General features: G+C 52.2%; 3 protein-coding genes and 1 non-coding gene across 9 annotated transcripts in view; 3 read left to right on the forward strand and 1 right to left on the reverse strand.

The window, feature by feature from the left end:
• Plk3 (polo like kinase 3) overlaps positions 1–332 on the forward strand; it is a 4,793-nt gene extending 4,461 nt beyond the window's left edge. The window contains exon 16 of the mRNA XM_038333961.1: positions 1–332. Within this exon, the coding sequence (XP_038189889.1) occupies positions 1–81 (81 nt within the window). The 3' untranslated portion in view covers positions 82–332.
• An 89-nt stretch (positions 333–421) lies between these two features.
• Dynlt4 (dynein light chain Tctex-type 4) lies at positions 422–1,081 on the reverse strand. Its single transcript, XM_038332465.1, has one exon. It carries the CDS (start codon positions 1,079–1,081, stop codon positions 422–424), a length of 660 nt encoding a protein of 219 aa, XP_038188393.1.
• Positions 1,082–3,040: 1,959 nt separating this feature from the next.
• Btbd19 (BTB domain containing 19) lies at positions 3,041–9,400 on the forward strand. 6 transcript variants are annotated; one of them, XM_042055367.1, is made up of 9 exons: positions 3,041–3,325; positions 4,546–4,772; positions 4,816–4,887; positions 5,675–5,695; positions 6,288–6,385; positions 7,230–7,298; positions 7,383–7,514; positions 7,629–7,754; positions 7,866–9,400. In XM_042055367.1, exons 1-9 carry the CDS (start codon positions 3,240–3,242, stop codon positions 7,998–8,000), a joined length of 966 nt encoding a protein of 321 aa, XP_041911301.1. In that variant the 5' UTR covers positions 3,041–3,239; the 3' UTR covers positions 8,001–9,400. The 6 variants fall into 6 exon arrangements, with proteins under 6 accessions (XP_041911301.1, XP_038191479.1, XP_038191477.1 ...); XM_038335551.1 differs by lacking the exons at positions 4,816–4,887; positions 5,675–5,695 and adding an exon at positions 4,894–4,947 and having other exon boundaries at positions 4,546–4,759; positions 6,326–6,385; XM_038335549.1 differs by lacking the exons at positions 4,816–4,887; positions 5,675–5,695 and adding an exon at positions 4,894–4,947 and having other exon boundaries at positions 4,546–4,759; positions 6,326–6,385; positions 7,383–7,754.
• Positions 5,554–5,628, forward strand: Trnat-agu. The gene has a single exon. It is a non-coding gene; the product is annotated as a tRNA-Thr (tRNA).
• Positions 9,401–14,559: the final 5,159 nt, after the last annotated feature.

Genomic DNA, 14,559 nt, shown 5'->3' on the forward strand with positions numbered 1-14,559 from the left:
CGGCAGCTGGGCTGCTCTCCAGACCTGCGGCAGCGGCTGCGCTATGCTCTGCGCTTGCTCAGGGACCGAAGTCCTGCTTAGGTTCCAACCTGCAGAGCAGGCTGTTATCAGACCCCGGGCCTGTGCCTGAAAGACTCGGGCCCTTGCCTTTGTTGCCCTTCCTGTCCCTTTGGTGCCTCACTGGGGGCTCTGGGCTGAGTCCCCCAGGGAATCAGGGACAAGCTTTACTACAGTTGGGGACGGCCTGTCCTCCCTGTCTCTTACCCTTTCTCCCTGAGATAAGCCTGAGCCTTAGCTCCCAGCTAGGGGGCATTATTTATGGACCACTTTTATTTATTAACACATTTATTTATTGGGATGTGAGCCCCAGGGGGGCCTCCTCCTGGGATAATAAACCGTTTTTCAGAACTTAAAGGCTTTATCATTCCCAGTAAACTGCGTGGACAGTAGCCACGGCGAACAGTGAAGTGTTGGTGAAGGTGGCAGAGGTCAGTCCATCATGCGCTGCGTCCCAGAGTGCCCGGCTGGCCACATGCACGCCCTGTCTCTGGCGTGGTCCCAGCACCACACTGCACACCAGTTTGTAGCGGGGTAGGCTGAGCTCCCGCACATGTATGCGTATCTGTTCACACAGCGCCTGTGCCAGTTTCCCCGCCTCGGTACCCGAGTAGCACACATTGCTCAGCCCTGCATCCAGTGCTGCCTCCAGGACACGCTGAGCGCTTGCAGCTTCCCAGCGCTCGCCTGGCGCTGGTTCGGTGCGGTATGAGGGTGCCATCCGACGGGCAGGCATGATGGGTAACCCAGAAAAACTAACTCGTGAACCTAAAGGGGGCATCAGGCCCAGGGATGGTCGTCGACCTCCAAGACCTACTAGGGGTCCTGCCAGCGAGTTGCGGCGTGAAAAGGATGGGTGTAGGCTCAGCAGGGAGCCGCGACGGGAGGCTGGGCCTGGGCCTACAGGTCGGGTCTCATCAATGCTGGCCAGGTGACCTCCAGACTTCCCTGGTGGTAATTTCAGAGCCAGGTCTTTGGTAGTATCCTCTTCCGGGTGTCCTGATTGCAGAGTCCTGCCAGCCATGGCTCTGCCTGCTGGAAGATCCACACTTAGGAGTGGCCTTTACTGGAAGATCCACACTTAGGAGTGGCCTTTACTGGCTCAGATCTACCTACACCCTACCTCTTGCTCAGGGAAGCTGAGGTTTCCTCTCTCTCTCTCTCTCTCTCTCTCTCTCTCTCTCTCTCTCTCTCTCTGTGTGTGTGTGTGTGTGTGTGTTTGAGATAATGTCTCACGTGGCCTCCTACTCTTCGTGTGCCCGAGTCTGGCCTTGAACTCCTTCCTCCTGCCTCCAGCCCTCCACTGGTGGGATTACAGCACATGCCACCACACTCAGTGCCTCCGTAGTAGACTACAGGCATATATCACCTGTCTAGTCCTCCATATCCCTCTCCTACCTGTATCTTTGGAACCAGCAGGACCAATTGGTGTGTGGGCTGCTTAGAGAAGGTTAAGAGCAAGGGAAGGGCTGCTCAGTCTGTGCTTAGGGAACCTCTGCCCAGAGTTCTCCCTTGGTCGCCATGGAGCTGACTGGGTGAGCAGGAAATCCACTTTGTTTCTCCCCTCCCACTTGATTTCACCAGCAGAATGGGGACATGAAGTTGTTTCTGGATTTCTTCAATCCAGAGCCAGAAGGGGCAGACCCAACCCCATCACTCCCATAGATCTCTCTGGTCTCAGAAGCATGGAACGTAATCGTCTTCCTGCTCTAAGTAGGCTGTGACTTATCTCCCCCTTGCCCTGCTGCATCTGGAGGCAGGCGACGAATGAGACAGCGTCCATCCTCCTCCTTCAGAATCGTCTGTGGGGTGGATGCCCTCTTCTGAAACTCCCTCAGGCACCTGACTCACCTGTAGCCTTTGACCTCCAAGCTCTGCTGGCCCCCAGTCTTCACTGAGCTGCCCTCCCTGCCAGGCCTGTAGGTGGTGAAGGCTGGTGTTGTGCAGTTACCATGGGGCTGCTGTGGCAAGCATGCCACTCCCTCCCAGAACTCCTCCCTCCAGCCAAACTCTGGAATAACCGAAGTGTTACTGCTATGAGCACCTGCTGGGGGGAGGGAAGGTACCCTGAGTTATGTGGGGGGGCGTCTACACAGGGGCTTGGAGTTCTAAAGCATCACAGACAGGCAGGTGTAGAGAGGTGTGATCTACAGGAAGGTGCTTTTGAGCCACTATTTCTTATGAAGTGGCCAGTCAACTGACCTGGCCATTTGTGAACAGATCACAGGGGCCTGGGATGTGCTAAAACTTTGAGACTCCGGGGGCGACTTCTTAGGAATCCGGTATCTGGGCTCACAGGAAGGAGTACGTCATGGTTTTACATTCTCCCATCAGCCTCAACAAGGACAAACATTTCCGTTTCAGGGCTGAGCTAGGGTGGGGCTTGGATGACTTCCTTACGCCAGAGCTGTGTGCTGAGGTGGGGAGGCCTTTTGGCTCAGTGGGAAAGACCCAGGCCTGGTACGGCCATGACTCAGTGGTGCCCTGGAACTTGTCCCCAGATGGCCATACCTCCTTCATCACCCAGTACATAATACCTCTTCCCCTAGGGATGATTGGCTCTCGGTGATGCCAGAGCCTGTGATGCTTCTCTCGCCTCCCTGCCCTGCTCTGGGAGGCATGGGGCTGCCCCTCCCAGACAAACTTAAGTCTGAGCTCTGAAAAGCACACTTAGGGGTAAGAATCTTCCCTGATGAGGTGATGATGTCTCAAGCCTGCTAATCCTAGGGAAGGGATTGGAGGGCAGAGGCCTTACATTCTGAACCCAGTGTAGGCAGGCAGGAGCCAGCACTAGGACCCTCCAACTCTTAGAACCCTTCTACCGCTGAAATATTTTCCTAGGCGGATAGGGAGATGGGCGGGGCCTCCTCAGGCTCAGCTCCAGTTTCCATGGAAACTCTCAGGCTTCCCACCCAGCCGCTGCCTGGGCAGGCTCCCAGGCTGGGCCTCATCCACAACCAGCTTCTCTGGGATCATAGGCCTGCCCAGCGGCAGCTTCGCTGGCTCCTCTCTGAACCCGCATCGCTTACCTGAACCTCAGGTTTTCTTTAGGGACCTGGGACTCTTTTGTCCTAGACCTTCAGCTTCTCAGCAAACAGGCCTCTACAGCTCCTGCCCTCCCTCTCGGGCCTCTCTTGCCTCACTAGGCCATTCCACCCTTTGTTCTGCTGCTCATCCCACTCATGGAGAACCCAGGACTGGTTGTGCACGGGCAGGCTGCTTCCTTTTCCACAGCACTCCGAAGTCTTGTCAACAACCCCCAGTACAGGTGAGGCAGTGACTCCCTGGTGGGTTTTTCTTAGCTTGCTCTCACCAGCCTATGGATGAATTTGAGGAGGCTAAAGGTGAAGAGCCAGGAAAGAGCACTTGGCCTCCCTGGTGAACTCAGTCTATGAGGAAATCAAGTAAAGACGGTGTCTACTGGCCTGTGTCCATGCTATCCTGAGAGTCAGAGGTGGGGGCAGTGAGGGATAGACAGGAGGGCAACTGTGTGAACTCAGGCAAAGCCCTTCCTTCTCTGGACTGAAGGAGGAATCCCCAACCCCCTCAGCCCTGAAAGGTGGGGTTTGATCTGACTCACCCCCATTGGATATTCAGCTAAGTGCTAGACTTTTTTCCTTGAAGAGACAAGAGTGGAGGACTCTGGGGAGTCCTAAGAGGAACGAAGCCCAAAGGATTGGGTCAGAGACCCAGACAGGAAGTAGTTCAAGGTTGCTGACCGCCCACGGCTTGCCGAAGAGGCTAAGTGCTGTCTGAAACTGGGAATAGAGTTTACTGGGGGCAGGGCTGGTCATGGGAGACGGATTGCTGCTTCCCATCTCCGCGGTCTCAGAGGCTGCCTGCTCCCCAGGGTTAGTGGCTGTCATAATTCTCTTTTTCTTGAGGGCAGAGTGTCACAGTCTGGCCTAAAGGGTAGAACCTTAGGCCTTGAGCCTGGGAGGAGGAGGCAGAGGAAGCTGAAGCTTTCTTTGCTGCCTCCCCCTGTACCTTACGCAGGGCTTCAGAGGCCCAGAGGCTGGGGCCGGAAGTGATCACGAAGATGGAAAATGTGGTCTCACCTCATGATGGTGCATCACTGCCATGGCTGTGGCAGTCAGTGTGTTCTGCACCCCACATCCTCACACCCTCCTACGGGAGGAAGAGTGAAAATGCTGAGCTGGCATCTCGTGGGCGCTGTACCGCGAGGGGTTTCCTCGCCCCCAGGACTCAGTCTGGAGAGCCATCAATCTTGTTCGCATGAACCCTGGCATCCCCTTTGCCCAAGCATAGTCAACTCTTCCGAGACCCGTGGTCACGGCTGAGAAGTCTGAGAGTCGAAGACAGAAAGTCACAGCGTGGAAGGGGGACTAGAGTTGAGCCCGTGTCTCCCGGGTGTGGGTTTTGACCTTACAGAAAAAGAAGCTAAGTCCCAGTGTGGCAGAGGCAAAGCCAAAAGTGTGACCTAGGTTCAAGATTCCCTTCTCTGGCTCTCTGTCCTCTCTTCCACAGCGATGTTTGCTTTGTGGTTGGTCAAGAACGGCAAGAGGTGTTTGCCCACCGGTGCTTGTTGGCCTGTAGATGCAACTTCTTCCAGAGACTTCTGGGAACAGAGCCGGGCCCTGGGGTACCTAGTGCTGTGGTGCTAAGCACTGTGCCGACCGAGGCCTTCTTAGCTGTGCTGGAGTTCCTGTATGCCAATAGCGTCACGCTGCACCGCTGCTCAGTGAGCCTACCAAGCAGGGGTCTGGGGAGGGGACGTGCTGGGGATACAAGAGGCAGGGAGTCTGCCCATTCTGCTGGGGGTTGAGGGGCAGGGGAAACTCCCTTCTGTTCCCTCAACTGCCACTCCCTGTGCAGGTGCTGGAGGTGCTGACAGCAGCTGTAGAATATGGGCTGGAGGAACTTCGAGAGGTGGGTGTCTCAGGCAGGCCATCTTGTTTCCCTCGCCTTAGTGCGTAGCCTCCTTCACACAGCCTGACCTTCTCATGCAGACAGAAGGATGGACACAGGGTCTGCACATGCTCCGTGTGTGCTGAGCGAGCACCGGAAGTATTTCTGGCTGGTTCTGCAGTACAAGGGTAAATTGGTTTTGGCCCATAGTTGAATGGAGAGAGACACATGAAGACACCTGACGTGTATGGGCTGTGGTGTTGCAGGCTAGTATCCCAGCATCTGAAGGCTGGGGAGGATGGCACGTTTTTGGTAAGTAGTTCAGGCTAGCCTTGGCTACAGAGTGAGACTTAAATCTCAAAAAGCTAAACTGAAAAACGGGTCTAAGTGGGATAGGCAGACTGCTGATGTATGGAGAGAGATTTCTGGAGAAGGAATCTTCTGTGTTAGAGCTCGAAGCACAAATAGGGTTTTGTTCAGGAGTGGGAAGATGACTTTATAGTCCCAGGGCACTTAAGGAGCTGCTTAGTTACGTGGTGTGGTTGGACTGGGAACATGGGTGTGGGGTGAACTGGAAGGGTACCAGGAGGCTGGTTCATGCAGGTGCTTCAAGGATTTGTGCTTTAGGCTGGAAGTGTAGTTCAGTGGTAGAATACTTGCCTAGTATGCTACAGGCCCTGGGTTCAATTCCCAGCACTAGCCCGGTGTGGTGGTATATACCTGTATTTCCAGCACTCAGTAGGCAGAGTAGAGAGGAGGATAAAACCAAGTTCATGGCCACCCTGGTCTACAGAGTGAGTTCTAGGCCAGCCAAAGCTACACAGCAAGGCCCTGTGTCAACTTTCCCTCTTCTGGAGCCTTTTCAATGCAAGGGTAGTGGAGACTCACCTAATGCTTTGGGCAAGGGAGCTAAGGGGAAAAGGGACTGAAAGATAAGGAAAGGAAAGGCCTGTCCGGCCAGTCCGATTAGTGTCAAAGTCAAGAGGGTGTGGCCAAGCCGGAAATGGCAGTCCAAGAGAGGTGGGTGGCTCTGAGAGGAGACAGCTGGCAACACCCAGTGCTTTTCTGGAAGACAGGGAGATGTCAAGCATGAAATTTAAGGTTCTGTTAAAAATAGAAGTGCCGTTGAGTCAAGGAGGGGACCCAGTGCGGGAAGACAGTGAGGGAAGAGGAGGCTGGAGTTTTGGACTCAGTGGAGAGAGGTGTACTAGGGCTCTTTGGGCTCGGTTTGCTGGCCTCCAGGCCCTCTAGGCTTGCTAAATCACAGGTCCCAACAGTTCCCTGGTTCCCAAGGCTCCGGGGCTGCTGGGAGACTGAATGAGTCACAGCTTCTAGGGTAGGGCTTGAGGTCTTGAAGCAAGGACACCACCACACAATTCACTTTCATTTCTGTCCCCAGTTATGCCTGGAGTTTGTGATGAAGGTTCTGGATGTGGAGCTGGTTTGTGAGGCCCTGCAGGTGGGTACTGCTGGGCAGCCCTGGGGAGGAATCTGAGTTTTAGAATGCGGCCCTGGCCTCTCCTCTCCATATGCCAGAAGCCTTGACTGACAACAAGAACTTAAGAACGATATGAGAACCAAAAAAAAAAAAAAAAAAGCTGGGGCCGTGGTGGATGTCTGTGAGTTCGAGGCCAGCCTGGTCTACAAGAGCTAGTTTCAGGACAGGCTCAAAAGCTTCAGAGAAACCGTCTTGAAAAACCAAAAAAAGAAAAAAGAAAAGAAAGATATGAGGGTGTATATACGCTCAAGGACACTTACGAGATAAACTCTGCCCTGATCTGTGGGGTGTAGAGTACACCAGTAAGGTCCTGCGGAGGAGGAAGAGTCAAAGGGCTGGGAAAGGCGGGCATGGTGACACACACCTTTAATCCTAGTACTCAGGAAGCAGAGGCAATCAAATCTGAGTTTGAGGCCAGCCTGGGCTACATAGTGGTCTTGTATTAAGAGTGGGAAATGGAGACGGAGGTGGAAGTGGCACACGCTTTTAATCCCATCACTGTAGAGGCAGAGGCAGGTGGATCTCTGAGTTTGAAGCCAGCCAGGGCTACACAGAAAAAAGTGGGAAATGGCTCTAAGCAGAGATGGGGGAAGCTGGGATGTGGAGTTTAGAAACCAAACTTGGGATCCCAGACGGAGTTTGAAGGACCTGAACATAGTCCCCAGGTCTAATTTCATGAGACATTGCATGTGCTGTCAGCCTCCCCATTCGGATGGCGCTCAGGCGTGTGGTAGTCCGTAGTATGCAAAGCTGGGTCACGCGGCCTCTCCAGTCTCTAGCCTGACCACCTTCATTCTGCTCTCAGGTGGCTGTAACCTTTGGCCTGGGGCCGCTGCAGGAGCGGTGCATAGCCTTCATAGAGGCTCACAGCCAGGTACAGCTCCCAGCATTATTATTCTTGTAGCCTGTCTTCCCTACGCCACTCTTCTCTGCTCTGATCAAATACACCGATCCATAGGAGGCTCTACAAACCCGCGGCTTCCTGGAGCTATCGGCCACTGCGCTGCTGCCCGTGCTACGCAGTGACAAGCTCTGCGTGGACGAGGCTGAGCTGGTCAAGGCAGCCCGAAACTGGGCGCGCGTGGGCGCCGTGAGTGGGATCTGGGGGAGGCGAGGGCGAAGCGGCGGAGGCCGCAGGAACTCGGCAAGCGGACGGCAGGGCACAGGCCCCCGATCCGCCGGGGCTCAAGGTTCGCTTCCACAGGCGGTGTTAGAGCGACCGGTGGCAGAGGTGGCGGCTCCAGTGGTTCGAGAGCTGAGACTGGCCTTGCTGGCCCCGGCGGAGTTGAGCGCCCTGGAAGAGCAGAACCGACAGGAGCCGCTCATCCCGGTGCGGACGCGAGCTCATCCCGGGCTCAGATCCACTCTGCCACGTGGGGATGAGGAGCCAGGGCCTTTGCCAGGGCCTTCGGACTGCATGGTGACCCTCCTTCTCCTACAGGTGGAGCAAATTGTGGAGGCGTGGAAGTGCCATGCCCTACGGAGAGGAGATGCGGCCCCGGGTGCACCGTGCAGGCGGCGAAGGGGAACCCTGCCCCGGGATCACCACCGTTTTCTGGACCTTCGTTTAAAATGATCCACTTCCGGAACTTGGGAGGCCTCTGATCACACTCCAAACTACAGCTCCCGAGGTGCTCTGCGCCCGAGGCGGGCTTCCGCCCCCAGCAAGCCCTGCGAGCCGGAGGCCGGAAGGACCATGTAGGGGCGGGCCAGTGCCAGTGGACCCAAGGTTGGAGTCGTGTCACGGGCTCGGGCGACGCCCCGAGGCCGGAAGCGAGGGTGGCATCTGTTCCATGAGCTCACACCGCATCCTGCTGCCGGTCACTCCTCTATTCGGTTGACGCTGTTATCTATGTAGCGCATCCCCCTTAACAAGTCAGCTTCCTGGCTCCAGGCTCAGCCCGGAGCTTCTCATCTTCTCTTCTCTCCCAGTCCCGTAAATACTGTTTCTCATTTCGGCGGGTCAGGAACCAGGATCTCATTCTTGCTTACCTCATGCCCTTTCTCCCTTCCAATAGTACTTTCGAGTTGGTTTAGTCTGCAGCCTATCTTCTGTCACCTTTGGGGATCTTTTCTGCCGTTACCCTGCCAGTGCTCCCTCACTCCCTCCCCACCCCCTAGTGCTCATTGCACCCCCGTGAGGGTCCCATTGTTGTGATTGTCACGCCCTTCCCTGATTCCTTCAGCGTCCTTAACGGCATTCCAGGAAAAGCTACTAAAGTTTCTAGCTATTTAGTGGTTCTTAACACTGAATTGGGGAGTTCCAGAATTAACTTTTTTTCGGGGGGGGAGTAGGAGGTGGGTAATCTCTCACTGTGTAACCCCAGCTGGCCTAAAACTCACTTTGTAGGTCAGGCTAGCCTGGAACTCACAGAGCTCTGACTGCCTCTGCCTCCCTGGTACAGCGATTAAAGGCATCATGTACTATTCCATCTAAATTAAAAACAACAAAAAAGCTGGACAGTGGTGGCACAACGCCTTTGATCCAGGCACTGGGGAGGCAGAGGCAGGCGACTCGCTAAATTTTAGGCCAGACTGGTCCGCAGAGCAAGTACCAAGACAGCCAGGGCTACACAGGGAAACCCTGTCTCGGAAAATTAAAAACAAAACAGCCCACAAAAACCTCTTAAAGAGATGGGAAGGAATCTTAACTCAGTTGCTCAGGCTGGTCTGGACTTATTGAGCTGAAACGGTTCCACCTCAACACCCCCACCTTCAGTAACTGGAACTACTATGGTATTAGATGTATATATATTTTACATATATATTTTTTTTTCCAAGAAAAACCACCACTGCCTGGCTCCTAGCAAATAATTTTAAAGGAGATGTAAAGCAAGATTTAAAAATGAAGGACAGTGGACAATTTAAAAGGAAATAAAATTACAATTCTGACATATAAAAATGTTTGCTTGGGGGCTGGAGAGATGGCTCAGTGGTTAAGAGCATTGCCTGCTCTTACAAAGGTCCTGAGTTCAATTCCCAGCAATCACATGGTGGCTCACAACCATCTGTAATGAGGTCTGGTGCCCTCTTCTGGCCTGCAGGCATACACACAGACAGAACATTGTATACATAATAAATAAATAAATGTTTAAAAAAATGTTTGCTTATGGATTAAAGATGGCTATTCGTATTCTCTCTCAAGATTGAACAGGTGGCTCCCCAGTGGGTACTCTTGTTTGGATAGTGAATGCTGAAAGGAATTTGCTGCTTGCATGCCTGTAATTCTCTTGCTTTTGGTTACCTTATTCTACACCAGCTGAGGCCATGTACTAAGCCTGTGTCGCTACCATTAGCGTGGCTCTAGCACTGTGATGAAAACGGCCTTCTAAGTTGTCAGGAGCTTGGAAATCATTCATGTTTCTTGAATCCAACAATCCTTCACTTGAGGACAGAACACTCAACCTCTCATGCAGGCAAAGACTGCTGTCTTCTGAACATGTGTTCAAGAGGCAAGCATAGCACGGTGGAATAGGGCTGTAGGTGGAAGCACTCAGGAAGTGGGCATAGGATCAGCAGTTTGAGGCCAGCCTAGGTTAGTTACATGATGAGACCTGTTTCGAAAAACAAAATAGGGCTGGAGAATTGGCTCAGCGGTTAAGAGCACTGGTTACTGGCTGTTCTTCCAGAAGTCCTGAATTCAATTCCCTCAACCATCTGTAATGAGATCTGGTGCCCTCTTCTGGCCTGCCTGTCTACCTGTAGGCAGAATACTATATACAACTTTAAAATAAACAAACAAATAAACTGGGCATGTTGTCACACACCTTTAATCCCAGCACTGAGTCAGATCTCTAGTGGTGCAATACAGCAAGATCTAGTCTCAAAAAGCAAAAACCAAGAGGCTCATAATGACCCTCCTGCCTCAGCTTCCCAAGTGTTAGAATTAATGACAGGCATGGACCACCACACCCTAGCCTCTACATTCAAACCTCTATGAAAGAGAAGATAGAAAAAACAAGGCTTCCAAAATTTGATTATGAGCTGGGTGTGGTGGCTCATATCTGTAAATCCTAGCACTGGGAGCTGGACAGCTTTGCCTGTTTCCAGACACCTGGAACACAGAATGAGAGGCTTTTTCCACAAGCAAACTAAAACCTGGTGCTGATGCTGGAGAGAAGGCTCAGCTGCTCTGCGAAAAGTCCAGAGTTCAGTCCCTAGGACCTGTCAGTAGCTCATACGCACCTGGGACTCAAGCTCCAGGGGCTTTGCTGTCTCTAGTCTCCATAGGTATCTGAATGCCACATTCACATGCCCCCCACAGACATTATTAAAAGTAAGGTAAATCTGAAAGAAAAAAATGTTGACTCAGAAGTGTTCCTCCTCATGGAAATGTTTGAAAGATGAAAGAGGTCCGTGATACCGAGAAAAACCAGAGGATGGGTGTGTCCTTGTGTTTCCAGCCTCCCAGAGGTTCAGTGCCTCAGTTGCACGGTGTAGGTTAATACATGTATGTTTCCTGCAAGGCAGTTGTATCCTGCGATCGTGATCCTCAGGGCTGGAACTCAAGCACAGTGAAACTGTCTGCTCTTGATGCACCATGGGTCTGCAAATGAGAAGGCCTCTGCCGGGCTTGGTAAAGCAGCTGTGGGAATGTGGGTGGACAGAACTGACCCAGAGGAAGCTGTGGATCCCAGCCCACTGCTCTCTCTGCTTCTCTGCCTGGGACCTTGCTCTGTCTTCCCTTGTGCGATCTGGGATCGCTAAGTTATTGGCCCCAATGCTTGGGTGACTGTTTTGTTGTTCCAGACTGGTAGAGTACCCTCAGTTTCAGACTGAGCAGCCCAGCTCAGCCCTCAGCAGCAGGACCACACAGGAGGCATGCTACACCCCTCTGGCAGTTGTCATCCAGGTTATCTTTTTTTTTATATTTTGCTTTTGGAGACAGGGTCTCTCTATATAGTCCTTGCTGTCCCAGAACTCACTCTGTAGGCCAAGCTGGCCTTGAACTCAGAGAGCCACCTGTCTCTGCCTCCTGAGTGCTGGAATCAAAAAAGTATGCTACCATGTCTGGTTCCAGTTTTTTGTTTTGTTTTGTTGTTTTTGTTTGTTTGTTTGTTTTGAGACACGGTTTCTCTGGGTAGCTTTGGAGCCTGTCCTGGGAACTAGCTTGTAGACCAGGCTGGACTCGAACTCACAGAGATCTGCCTGCCTCTGCCTCCCGAGTGCTGGATGGAAGGAGTGTGCCACCACCACCTGGGTTGTTTTATTTTAGAACAGTGTATCACTCTGTTCTAAAGACAGCTTAGGCTGGTCTCAAACTCACAGCGATTCTCCAGCCTCAGTAAGGTTGAGATTCCCAGTGTGACTTGTCACACTCAGTAGCATCCGGTTCCTCTTGAAGGATTGGGCTGAGGACAAGGGAAGCTGAGGAAGGACCTAGGCAGAGGGAAGGCCAAGATCAAAGTTATGGCGACACAAACACTAGCGGCTCATTCTTGTCCAGAAAGTGCAGTGTGTTTTAAAGAGGCTCTGTCTGGTAGTGGAGGCTAGCCCTAGTGGAGCCTGGAATGGGATTAGGCTTGATCTACGGCATGGGGAGCCATGGAAGGGTGCTAAGCCGGAGGGTGGAGTAGGGCTAGGTGCTACACTGGGTGAGCTCACTTTACAAGCAGTATGGGACTTCTTACCTCAGGCTGGATGAGGTCAGTGGCCAAGACTGACTGCGCCTGGGGTGGTTCAGCTGACTGGATCCATTCAGTGACACCCTCTCATTCCTCAGGACTGCATGGATCATGCAATCAGGGTAAGAACTTCAAACACTAGCTGTGAACAATGTTCCTAAAAGGAAGCACTGCTCCTGCAAGGCTGACTAAGAGATCAGAACCTCCATGATGTGATGAGGGTATGGAATGCTAATGTCTGGAGCCAAAGGATCTTGAGAAATCTTTGGCCCACAATAGCCATTTATTTCGTCCTCTGTATGTGACATCACATCTTTGTGCTGCTACCTAAGAAGTCTGCCAGCATCCGAGGCTGTAGCAGTTCTCCGGCATTGTGATTACCAGGCTACCTAAGGTTCCCACCAATGTGGGCTGCCACTGCTGGCTTTATGGGGTTTTTTTTGTTTGTTGTTTGTTTGTTTTGACTTTTTGGTTTTTTTTTCGAGACAGGGTTTCTCTGTAGCTTTGGAGCCTGTCCTAGAACTAGCTCTTGTAGACCAGGCTGGCCTCGAACTCTGACCTTCACACTAGAAACATAGCACATACACACCCAACTACCTACCTATACACTAAATGTTATAATAAAAAAGGGCAGCATTTCATATAGCCCAGGCTAACCCCAAACCCAAGTGGCAGAGGATGGCCTCTGATCCTACCACCTGAGTGCTGGGATTACAGGTCTTGATCACTATGCGAGCTAACTTTAATTCGTTTAAGGCATTTTAGTATGGATTGAGCTGCAATGTGTTTTGTCTCTGTGTGGCATTTGGTTGGACCATGATATTCCAACCTGTGTATGGGTGAGGTGTGAGAAGGCAGTGTGCCTGGGTGGGATCATTCCTGGTGAGTGGCGGCTGGAACGCAGGGAGTCTGTCCATCAGGGGTAACTGGGGAAGGGTGAGGAAAGACCTCGCCATTCATTTGGATAAGGCTCTGACTGCAGTCCAGGGCTGTGTCTAGGCTCTTCAAGACCTCTGTACAACAGGGCTAGCCAACTCTTCGCCACCGGGAGCTTAAATCAGTGGGGTTATTAGCTTGGGCATCTCCCACATGGTTAGCTGGCCAATGACAGTTTCCTGCCGCCCAGCCACCGCTGTGGGTACACAGCAGTTCTGCCATGGAGGTTGCTTGGGCCAGGGCTCCTTCCACAAACCTCCTAAAATAGCACCCTAGGCCCTGCTTCCTCCATCTCTTCTTCAGCTGGCCACTTGGCTGACCTTCCATCTCATCATGTCTTCCTGGATTTGCCCCTTCCTGGCATACTAAGGAGCAGGGAGTAGGAAGCTGAGCCTGGAGAGGTGGGCAGGACTGGAATGCCAAAGGAACACAGGCTTGCATCATGTTTATATTAAGCCACTTTTTTTTCGAGACAGGGTTTTTCTGTAGCTTTGCGGGTCTATCTTGGAAACTAGCTCTGTAGATCAGGCTGGCCTCAAATTCATAGAGATCTGCCTGCCTTTTGCCTCCCGATGGCTGGGATTAAATGTGTGCACCACCACTACCGCCCCTGCTATGCTAAGAATTTTTTTTAGATGTTTACTTTAAAAAAAAAATATTAATTTATTAAATTTATTATGTATACAACATTCTGCCTCCATGTATACCTGCAGGCCAGAAGAGGGCACCAGATCTCATTACAGATGGCTGTGAGCCATCATGTGGTTGCCAGGAACTGAACTCTCAGGACCGCTGGAAGAGCAGCCAGTGTTTCTTAACCACTGAGCCATCTCTCCAGCCCTGCTAAGAATTTTTTAAAAACAGATCTGTAAAAAACAGTATAGGGTCCTGATCATCTGCAAATACTGGGTCGGTGTGTCAGCAACCTGCCCCAGCTGTCCTCACATGGGCAGACAGGAGGCCTTTCACATGGGCCTGGGCACCTTGGGGGCCTGAGCTGGAGCTGTGGCTTCTGCCTTGGTTTGAACCCTTGGGCTTTAGTTGGCCAAGTCTATAACCTTTGGCCATGTAGCTTCTGCTTCTGAAGCTTGGGGTGAGTGACGGAAAGAGGTGGCTAAGTTTGCTGCTGGGGCCCTTTGGCACTGTGGGCTTCACTGCCTTAGGCTTCCTGAGGGCCCTAACAGTGGCCGCCTCTTTGTGTTGCGTTCTTTGCCTTCTGCAGGTCCTTGCTGTGCTTCTTGTCGAGGTGCATATTCCCCAGGAACTTGGGATCGACCCCCCTTAAGAAGAACTGTAAATTTACAGAGGTTTCTGTTGCCATTTATGGGATTGGCGGTTGCGTGGTATGGTTCTTGTGCTACCTATGGTAACTTGCAGCTCCCGAAGTGGTCTTATACTAAGCATTTATGCTTGCCAGTTGCCAAGTACTTTGATAAAACTTCAGCATCTAAGGTCTTCCCCTTTCTTTCTCCTTTTTGTTTTTCAAGACAGGGTTTCTCTGTGTAGCAGCCCGAGCTGTCTTAGAACTTGCTTTGTGGTCCAAGCTTGCCTTGGAATTACAGAGATCCACCTGCT

The sequence above is a fragment of the Arvicola amphibius genome, chromosome 6 (genome assembly GCF_903992535.2).
Source record: "Arvicola amphibius chromosome 6, mArvAmp1.2, whole genome shotgun sequence".
NCBI lineage: Eukaryota > Metazoa > Chordata > Mammalia > Rodentia > Cricetidae > Arvicola > Arvicola amphibius.

Bases quoted from the DNA above. Each gene is read 5' to 3' on its own strand.
- Dynlt4 (XM_038332465.1), bottom strand. From the start codon at position 1,081: ATGGCTGGCAGGACTCTGCAATCAGGACACCCGGAAGAGGATACTACC.
- Btbd19 (XM_038335548.1), top strand. From the start codon at position 3,240: ATGGAGAACCCAGGACTGGTTGTGCACGGGCAGGCTGCTTCCTTTTCC. The intron at 4,760-4,893 runs GTGAGCCTACCA...CTCCCTGTGCAG, and splicing joins TCACGCTGCACCGCTGCTCA to GTGCTGGAGGTGCTGACAGC. The intron at 4,948-6,325 runs GTGGGTGTCTCA...TTCTGTCCCCAG, and splicing joins GGCTGGAGGAACTTCGAGAG to TTATGCCTGGAGTTTGTGAT.